A 10,873-nucleotide genomic window follows, 5' to 3' on the forward strand; every position below is an offset into this window, starting at 1 on the left:
TTTGTTATTTCAAACGAAATTTTAATTTTTGCAGGTCACGGTCAAAATTCCTTGCAAAGCCACACCGGACGAAGTGCTCAAACGCATTTTGGAGAAAAAGCAAATCTCCGTAAACACGCGAAACGAAAACAGTTCCGACTTTATACTGAAAGTTTGCGGTCGCGAGGAATACATGTTCGGGGATCACCCTATCATCAATTTCCAGTACGTACAGGATTCACTGTCTCGCGAAGAAACGCCCACGTTTGTTCCAAAGTTGCTGCGTAGCGTAGAAATTTTCAAAGACAACATCTATGAAATCCCGGAGGAGATTACCCAGAGATCGAACAGTACCGGTAGCAAGCCGGCATCGCATACGTTGCGAAAAGTGAAGCACATCACTAGCTGGGACATCGAGGCACACTTTCAGTGTACGGTGCACAGCATAGCCGATCTAAATTGTGACGCCAATCGAAATGTTGAGGTTGGAATTCAGCTCGGACTGTTTCACGGGGGTAAATCACTTTGCGAATCGATGCGAACGCAGCTGGTATCGGTGAACGAAGGCAGTGCCACCTGGAATGAGACTATCAAATTTGATATCGCCGTAAAAAATGTTCCTAGAATGGCAAGACTGTGTCTGGTGATTTACGAAAATGTACGGACAGCGAAAGGGGTAGGCGTGAGAGCACGGCGAACAAAGGATGGCTTTATGAATCCTATCGCGTGGGTTAACACTATGCTGTACGATTACAAAAATCAGTTGAAGGCTGGAGCAGTTACTTTGTACACTTGGACGTACGCAGAAGATTTGCAATCGGAGGATGTGCTACACCCTCTTGGGACGGTAGAACCAAACCCTCGACGAGACGAGTGTTCGTCCATTATCCTCAGCTTCCACAACTATAACCAGCAGAATAAGATCATTGTTTATCCCTCGGAAGATCAGTTGCTGGATCATGCGAACAAGATGAGGCGAATCAATAGGCATTTAAACCGGGACAGTGCAGAGGAGGTGCGCCCGATCAAGGAGATTTTGATGCAGTACCTGCACAATGAACGGCTGAACGATATGCACGAGCAGGATCGTAACGCTATCTGGGCGAAACGAAGAGAATGCATGACGCTGGAACCGGATGGGTTGCCCTGTTTGCTGTACTGCGTGGAGTGGAACAACAGGAATGAGGTATGTGAAACTGTGAGTTGAAGTGGGTTTTTTTCTAGTTTGAAGCCGGTGCGAGTATATCATATGCAAGCTTTCTTTTGAGAAATTTCGCCATCGATTCTTTAACCCTCAAAAATGCAAGGGGTCTCAGAGGCCCTGCTGATTACAGTTCTCTAGTTCCGGTGAACTTGTGATTTGAAATACAAATTTTCGAGCGTTTTCGGGCTTTCTAGTCTCTCACTGATAAAAGGACAAAAAAAGCTTTTGATTTAACTGGGTTTTAGGAGCGATGCTTGTTGAAGTCACAATTTTAGCTTGCCTAAAATTGTCTTCATTTTCTCTCTTCCATCTGCACCTCAGCGGATATCACTCGAAAACACCAAAAGCGCGTTGGTCCTCCACCAATCCGTGGTGGACAACCGGTTTGATGAGCATTTTGCAGATGATTAACTTCATGTGGTAGCGTACGTTATGCGATCGCCGAATTTTTCTAATCCCAAAGTAAGCACGATTAGAATTGCTAGATTGCTAGAATGCATCTCTGAATTTTGTCTATCGTCGGTCACCAGTGAGCTCAAATACTCGAACTCTTCCATCACCTCGAAATCATCACCCTTCATCAATATACTACTTTGGCGCATTTATGACCAGTTAACTTTCCACGTTTTGCTTCATACTTCAGTCGGATGTATGTCTCCACCATCGTATCAATGGCCTAAAGGCCCAATAATCTATTCGGCCTACTGACCGTTCGGCCAAATGGCCTTCAGCCTAATGATACTTTCGGCCTAATGCAGTCGGCCTAACGGCATTCGGCTGAACGACATTCGGCCTACCGGATTTCGGTCTATTGAGCCAGCACCTTCATATTTGCTGCCTAATCTACAGCGAGAAAGATGACGTAAATATGCTAAACATTACTTTCAAAGGTTCCAGTCAAATTCTTTCAAAGGTTCCAATCAAATCGTCCTTCATTGAAAGCTGATTATTCGTTAAAATGTTTCAGTTCCAAAGACTTTATTTCTCACCCTGTTTGGTGCATTCAACCTAGTGTGCCTCGCGCTAATGAAAATTCGGGCTTATGTCCTTCGGTCGGATGACCCTTGGACTATTGACCCAGTATCGTTCTAACCTACCACAAAATACCGAAACCCGAAAAGACCTAATCAGAAATTCAGCCATATTCATTATTGTGCTATCTTTTACGGTGTTTTCCTTCTTTTTAACATGAGCTGTACTTTTGAATTTAATCTAAACCAATTTAATTAAATTAAGAAGAAACTAATGCAATTTTCAGCAATAAATTCAAGCTATGATATGCACTAGTTCATCAATAACACCATGGGTTACTACAATGCAGGGGCGAATCAAGAAAAAAGTTTGGGGAGGGGTTCGAAATTTAGATTTTTAAATAAATATTGTACAATACGTAATACATTAAAACCTCATTCAATGAAAATCAGTTTTGGTGGTCAAATTGGGTTTGAAAAGCTTGAGTTTAAAACAAATATAAAAATGAACCTAATTTCAAATTTCTCAACAAGGTGAAAATTTTTGGGAGGGATTCGGATCCCCAGGACCCTTTCCTGGATCGGCCCTTGCTTTAATGTCCTTTTAATGATTCGGCCTTTTGTGCTTCGGCATTATGTGATTCGACCTTTCGTAATACTCCCCCATTGAGCGACGAATTGTTACCGTATGCTGTCTTCGTTTTCACTATTGCACTATTGCGCAAAACTACCGAGTGATACAGTGCCAATTTGCAGTCGAATATCTGTTCCAGATAATCGTGGGAAGTGGTGCTAGTTGTAACTTTCTGCTCCGACAGTATTATTTAGTGGAAGATAACAAAGTTCCAAATATTAATTGTATTTCTTTGTTGTACTTCGATCGCGATGTGTCGAACGAGCTATACAAAGAAACAAAACGCCAAAAGCATATGTTTTCATGCACAACACTATTACGAACATTTGTAGACAACAGTACTAGCATGTCAATAACTCGATTGAGTGCAAATTTACTGGATCTAACAGCTAGACACTGCTTCATTCACTAATCCACCATGAAATATTCCATTTCCAGGTAGCCGAAATAACCTCACTACTGCAGGAATGGCCCATCCTCCCCCTGGAACGTGCCCTCGAACTGCTCGACTACGCCTACGCTGATCAGTACGTGCGACGGTATGCCGTCAAATGCCTCCGCACCATCCAGGATAGCGAGCTGCTGCTGTACCTGCTGCAGCTGGTGCAAGCGATGAAACACGAATCCTACCTGTACTGTGATCTGGTCGATTTTCTGTTGCAGCGGGCCCTGCACAATCAGCATATAGGGCACTTTTTCTTCTGGCATTTACGTTCGGAGATTCAAGTACCCTCCGTACAGGTCCGCTTCGGGTTGATCTTGGAGGCGTACTTGAAGGGCAGCCAGGAACACGTGGCGATTTTGCTGAAACAGATGCACCTATTGCGAAAGTTACAGGCGAGTTCCGAGTTGGTTAAGAAAGGAAACAAAGAGAAGGGAAAGACACTTCTGATGGAATATCTGCAGGAGCGGTCGGTCGGTGAAGCAATGTCCGATGTCATCAGCCCACTCAATCCGAGTTTTCGATGCAAAACTGTACGGGCGGAAAAATGTAAAGTGATGGATTCCAAAATGCGACCACTGTGGATAGTCTACCAGAATTCGGACATCAATGGTGATGATATAAATATGATTTTTAAAAATGGTGACGACTTGCGACAGGACATGCTAACTTTGCAGATGCTGAGAATTATGGATCGGATCTGGAAGACCAACGGGTATGATTTTCGAATGAATCCTTATAGCTGCATTAGCACAGACCGACGATTGGGAATCATCGAGGTGGTTCTAAATGCTGAAACTATTGCCAATATACAGAAGGAGAAAGGTATGTTCTCGGCAACTTCCCCGTTTAAGAAAGGATCCCTGCTAGCCTGGTTAAAGGAGCACAACCATACGGAGGAAATGCTAGCCAAGGCAGTGCAAGAATTTACACTGAGCTGCGCAGGCTATTGCGTTGCAACGTACGTCCTGGGGGTAGCCGATCGGCACTCGGATAATATCATGGTGAAAAAGACTGGTCAGCTGTTTCACATAGACTTTGGCCACATTTTAGGACATTTCAAGGAGAAATTTGGCTTCCGCCGAGAACGGGTACCATTTGTACTGACGCATGATTTTGTGTACGTGATTAACAAAGGCCGAACAGATCGGGAAGCGCAAGAGTTTCGCCAATTTCAGCATCTTTGTGAAGAGGTAAGGGAATAAGTTCCGGTAAAAAATACGAAAACGTTTGTTCATTGTTTTGTTTTCATCTTTCTGTACAGGCATTTCTAATTCTAAGAAAGCATGGTTGCTTAATACTGTCATTGTTTGCTATGATGATCTCAACTGGTCTACCGGAGCTATCATCGGAGAAAGATCTCATCTATTTGCGGGAAACTTTGGTAAGCATTCTTTCGTGTGTTTAATGATTTCCATGTTCTGGCAGAAAATAACAATTTCTCTCCTCACGCGTGCAGGTACTCGATCGACCCGAAGAGGAAGCTCGCGAACACTTCCGATCAAAGTTCAGCGAAGCGCTGGCCAACTCTTGGAAAACGTCACTAAACTGGGCTTCTCATAATTTCTCCAAAAACAATAAACAGTGACAGTTGCGTTATAATCTCACCATGTAAGAAACGGAGAACGTGTGGCACTGAAAAGCAGCTCGGAATTAGCACACTACATCATCGTTGGGGTGGCCGAAGAGCCGAACCGATGAATGCGCGGTAGCTTTGGCTTGATTTGGTTGCTCTTAGCCGGGACGCGGGAACGAGCTGCTGGCCTCCCTCGTTTCCCGTCTTGCTTTACTTGCAAAATCTCGCATTTTATTGCTCATATCTCATTAGCATCGATAGGTCGCCTGGTTGCGAACAGTGGAACACTAGAGAAAGCAGAGCTACCTAGTAATTTTAACACTAATTTTATCGTTTAGCAACACTTGTTATCGGTATGTAATCATGTATATTTTTAATTTAGTAGAAAAAAATTATATCGAAACTATATTCTGATTTGTGCATTAATGTTTTCGATTTTTGTACAGTAACTAATGCATGGCTGATAAATTAACGTAGCTTGTATTAGTAAGATATTTCAATTGTTTGGTCTATTTAGCATATTATCTAAACTAATCAGTGAGAGAGATAAACATTATGCATTAGCAAATATAAATGAGGTCCCGACAGGAGCTTTGCAAAAATAAATCACCACACAGATATTGAAACTAGTAAAAAAAGATAAATAATGAACCTAATAACAGCTATGCAAGGACTGATAGTGCGAAGGATTAAATTAATTTAAATGTAAATTATGTACCTAGGAATGATCACTAATGCAAATGGTAGCGAAACGCAATTACACTAGCAAATCATTTATACTAATTTGATTAAATCATGAGTTTAAAAAAGTAGATAATTCGAAATAAAAGGAAGAACTTTGTCTTTAGCCTTTAGACTAGCAGTAACCACCATAGTGAATAAGTAGGGACAGCCGTTGTCTAGCAAATGACTTGAAAATGCACCTTATTCTGTGAGGAAACCGTAGAAAGGAATTCGAATAAATTCTGTCTTAAAATTAGTCTATTGTATTTTATTTTGGTGTGCAATAGGCCCGTGCAAAAATGACTTTCCCTGACGGTGGTTCATCTCAAGGAGAGATGGATGTCGAAACAAAATCGGCTCCCCGGCTCAAAGTATATCTAAGCTCGGCCAACGGACCCTTCGTGATCTTCTTTCGGACCAAAAACAATAAGTGTTTGAAACTATTGCAGATTTCTCGAGTTCTGACGGATCGGTATTCGGCCGTGACAGAAATATCGAAAATTCGCCCTGATAGGCTTCGGGTGGTTGTAAACAGTTTCAGACAAATGATATTGCTGGCTACGGGTCTTTTACGAAGGAGTACAGAGTGTATATTCCTGCTAATAGGGTTGAAGTCTGTGGGGTCGTCTCCGATTCGAGCCTGAGCTGCTGAAATATGGGACTGGCTGTTTCAAAGACACCATGCTTAAGCCAGTGTAGATACTGGAGTGCAAACGTTTGCATTTAGCATCAGTCGCAGCTGACGGGAAGAAAATATACGCCAACTCAGACTCTTATCGGGTAACTTTCGCCGGTTCTGCCCTACCCAACTACCTCCTCTTTGACAAGGTTCGTCTACCTGTTCGCCTCTGTGTGCCGCGGGTCATGAACTATACTAATTGCAAACAATTGGGACACACAGCCTCCCATTGTAGCAATAAAGCCCGTTGTGGGAAATGCGATGGGAATCATGCGGATGATTCCTATGTGGAAAGGATGTCGAAAAGTGTCTCTACTGTGGGGGCAACCCGACATGTCCAGCGTACAAACAGCGCGAGGAAAATCTTAAGCGTTCCCTTCAGGAACGCTTCCACCAGTCTTTTGCAGAAATGCTAAAGATAACTACCCCGTCGGAACCTAACATCTATATTGGCTTGTCTGCTGACGAAGGCGACTGTGATGAACCCCAGGAGGGAACATCTTCTGTGCTGCCTAGAAGCAATAGAAAAAGGAGGAACATTTCCTCTCCCAAGCTTCGTTGTAAAAGCCAGTGTGTGTCTCCTAAAGGTCCCCCAAAAATAACTGTTCGGGGAAGTACTGGTACAAATCCAAAGCAAGTCACTCCCGGTCTCAAAAATCTTAGCTCAGAAAAAGAGTTTCCAGCACTTCCAGGAACATCAAAAACCCCAAGTGTTCCCATATCTCCGACAGAGAAAGAAACCAGCGCTGGCTTAATACATTTCTCTGACGTTGTGGACCGTATTCTTACAGCATTAAATATTTCTGTCCTCCTTAAAAGCATCTTGATAAGCTTTCTCCCCGCAGTAAAAACATTCTTGATGCAGTTCACTGTGAAATGGCCCCTCCTTTCAGCGATTGTATTCTTCGATGGCGTCACGGATTTAATCACTGTTCTACAGTGGAATTGCAGAAGCATTATCCCGAAAATCAATTTCTTTTAAAATCTTACTAAATAACTTGAAATGCGATCCATTTGAACTATGCGAAACATTGCTTACTTCAGAAATAGACCTACACTTCTACGATTTTAATATTATTCGCTTGGATCGAGATGAATCTTACGGAGGAGTATTTTTGGGGATCAAAAAGTGCTATTCTTTCAATTGAATCGACCTGCCCTCGGCACCAAGCATTGATGTTGTTGCTCGCCAAACCAGAATTAAAGGCAAAGACCTTTGCATTGCTTCCACCTATATCCCCCCTAGAGCCTCAGTTAGCCACCGACGGCTTAGCTATATTGCGGAACTCCTCCCCGCACCGCGGCTAGTTTTAGGTGATTTTAACTCTCACTCCACTGGCTTCGGTATATTCAATCAAAACCTCATCGCCTCATTCAACCAATGTCCCGGCTCGAGATGTACTGGCAAACCGCGATCTCCTCTATATGTCCCTCGTATACACCTTCCTAAAAACTATCAATATTCAGATTCAACTGCCCCTATTTTTTTCTTGCCATTCTCAGAAGTGCCCTATTCCGTCTATACCGTACATTAGATGGTTTGATGCGACTCCAAGACGACACATAATATCTCTAGCAATCCCCAACAAACACGAGACCTACATCACACGTGCAACGCGGTGTGTTACCGACCCGCATCTGAGCCGTACTACGATATCGTCTGGAGGAACCCCTTCCGACTCGAGGCGACGTTCCAATACATAATGCATCCTGATAAGTACCGTCCGAGTCTGTAATCATTACCGCTGATTCCCGATGCTGGAACTTGAAAGTTAATATCCTTCTCCCCCTGTCAGCTTTGTCCACCCTCTCTCCCTTGTCTCTGATACACAGATGTAGGACTTCAAGACCAGGATCATCCCCTAGTCATCTACAGTTGGCCATTTGAAATGACGAAGAGCTGAACAAATTGCTCTACGGGGTACCTAGTGTATTGAGCATATTGGCACACACGTTTCATATTTCGGATGTACGTTATATGTTTTTATCATTCAGGCATCTGACAATATGCTTCTGTAGGTATTTTTAAAGCATGGACGGAGTCAATACAATGTGCTTACTTCAAGGCGAGGGTTAGCTGGAGATTTTGGTAGATGCAGAGACTGAGTTATGTTAGTGCAGTAACCAAGAGAACGCACTGAATGGTTTTTCAAGGGTTTTTTTTTAAATTTTTATCACAGGATTACCAGCATTATTATTTTATACCGATTAGAGCATGTTCAGCAGCGTAGTATTTTATATAGGTGTTTCAAAGTTAAATTGTTACGGCAACAATCACATCCTCAGTACAGCGTTTTGATTTGTTATTGTGAACAGTTTTGTTTCGAACTTTAAAACTTCCCTCAACATGGCCGCAAGGTGTAGAATTTCGCGAGTTTACTGACTATGGTGCAGGAGCCACAAGTCATCATTTTTGGAAACCGACAGTGCCGAGTGTAACAGGACCTCATTCCATAGCGCATCATACGGCTGCCTAACGATGTTCGAAACACACTGTTATGTTGAGCCAGTTGAACCGCAAACTTCGTTTGTTGCTGACCATACCGCTCGACCTATTTATAATGCTGATAATGATTCTCCGCTACCACTCCCTGTTCTCAATACTCAACCAGTAACCCAGCTTCCTTCCAATAGCTTGACTGTTTATTATCAGAATGTCAGAGGTATGCGAACCAAAACAAATGACTCACATTTCGCTCACGGGCTGCGACTACGACGTGATAGTGTTGACATACTTCGATCGGACATCTCAAACTCAGAGTTCTCATCGTCGTATTCAATTTTTCGCTGTGATCGCAATATATCAACAATCACACTAACCCGTGATGGTGGTGTCCTTGTTGCTGTGAAAACATCACCAAAGTGCAAATCAGTCTCCCTGGACGATTGCGAGAAATTATAACAAGTTGTTATTCGTTTGCAGCTAGCACACCGATCTGTGTATATAGGTGGAATTTATTTGCGACCGATCTCTGATCCAACTTTGTACATCACTCATTCATCGGCAGTGCGACAAATAATAGATCTAGCGTCAGATTCTGACTCCATAATCGTTTTGGGTGATTATAATCTTCCAAACCTCATCTGGACTCTCGACGAAGATTTAAACACATTGCTTCCCATTAATGCATCGTCGGAGCAGGAAATCGTTCTCACAGAGTCGTTGCTATCCGCTGGTTTACATCAAGTAAATGAATTACTGAATGTGAATGGTAGGCTTCTCGATTTCTTGCATGTGGCAGCTCTATGGCCGTACTCCGAGCAGCGAAAACAGCGGAGCACGTTTACACATTCAGAGATCTTGCAGCGCATCCAACCCAAGTTGACATGTTGTAGTTGCATCAGCTTTTCGAATGTTTTGGCATCAGTTTCAATAATGGCAGACATCGGATTATCTGTGTGTTTTTCGTTTCGCACAATTCGTATCACCGTCAGGTTGGCAGACTGAGGAAAATTATTTTGCTGAAGTAGTTTTTCCACGAAGTTTTCCGCAGTGATGTCGTCAGTAAAACCAGCAACTTTTACTCTGGGTTTTAGAGCTTTCTGGACGTCGGCGTTATACTTCTCAGACAGATTCGCTTTCACTGTACTGAGCAATTTAAGCGCTGATTCACGGGAGTCACATCTAACAGTTCGGTAATATACCTCTTTGACACCCAATGAAACTGGGTCAAGCTTGCCTTGAATTTCCTGCTTTGTAACAGTCGCAACTTGCTGCGCGATTGGTTTAATGATGACTGTTCGCTCTCGCTTCACAATTGCATTGGACTTAGCTGGATGTGTTTCTGCAAAGTTACACAGGGGTGCGCTTTTAAGCGTATTCTCATTGCCAAGGTTATCACTGCTAGGTGGAACAGTCAAAAATCGACGTTTGCCCGACCGAAGTTGACCTACTTCCATGGAGTCGCAATTAGAGTTTGACTGTTTGTGCACCGGAAGATCACCTGCAGTCATGACGGCAGCTTTCCTCTTTCTAATTGATGCGGGGTGGCCCACATTGGCTTGAACGACGTCAGCATATGAACGAACATTTAAGTTTTCGCCGGAGTTAACATTCACGGGCCCTTGTTTGCTAGACTGGAAAAGGTCCGCAAGTTGCTGCTTGATCCCGCTTTCGATTCTACTCACGCATTCATTCAACAACTTGTTGGTCAGCTCATGTTGTGCCTTCTGCAGTTCAGCAACCGCTCGGAAATGCTTCTTCCGAAACAGAAACCGCGAGAACAAAGAAAACCTTCAACGCATCGAGACGTTTTATAAGGAACGTCAGATCGCTAGTTACAGTGATTACATAAACCGTATACAATCAAATCTCAAATCGAATCCCTCATCATTCTGGAATTTCGTTAGAAGTCGTAGAAAAGGTAATCAAATGCCATCCACCGTTTTCTACGATGTGAAGGTCGCTGATTCTCCAAAAGACTCTGCCAATCTATTTGCCGAATTCTTTAAAAGTGTTTTCAATACAGAAGCGCCCACACATTCATCTAATACCTGGAACCGCATTGTTAATTATGATCTGAATCTCCCATCATTAACAGTCGGCCAAGAAGAAGTTTACGCCGCACTCACGAAAGTTGATACTTCTAAAGGCGCTGGAGTCGATGGTCTGCCGCCACTTTTCGTAAAGGAATGTGCTAATGCTTTGTCACTTCCCATAGTGCA

The 10,873-nt window shown here is 43.1% G+C and overlaps 1 protein-coding gene across 5 annotated transcripts in view; it reads left to right on the top strand.

Moving 5' to 3' along the window:
* Nucleotides 1-5,785, top strand: part of LOC131681439 (phosphatidylinositol 4,5-bisphosphate 3-kinase catalytic subunit beta isoform) — a 45,377-nt gene extending 39,592 nt beyond the window's left edge. For all 5 annotated transcript variants that reach the window (XM_058962237.1, XM_058962243.1, XM_058962267.1 and 2 more), the window contains exons 4-7: nt 35-1,165; nt 3,227-4,423; nt 4,495-4,614; nt 4,690-5,785. In XM_058962237.1, the coding sequence (XP_058818220.1) occupies nt 35-1,165; nt 3,227-4,423; nt 4,495-4,614; nt 4,690-4,818 (2,577 nt within the window). In that variant the 3' untranslated portion in view covers nt 4,819-5,785. The remainder of the gene's footprint in view (nt 1-34; nt 1,166-3,226; nt 4,424-4,494; nt 4,615-4,689) is intronic.
* Nucleotides 5,786-10,873: the final 5,088 nt, after the last annotated feature.

The sequence above is a fragment of the Topomyia yanbarensis genome, chromosome 1 (assembly GCF_030247195.1).
Source record: "Topomyia yanbarensis strain Yona2022 chromosome 1, ASM3024719v1, whole genome shotgun sequence".
NCBI lineage: Eukaryota > Metazoa > Arthropoda > Insecta > Diptera > Culicidae > Topomyia > Topomyia yanbarensis.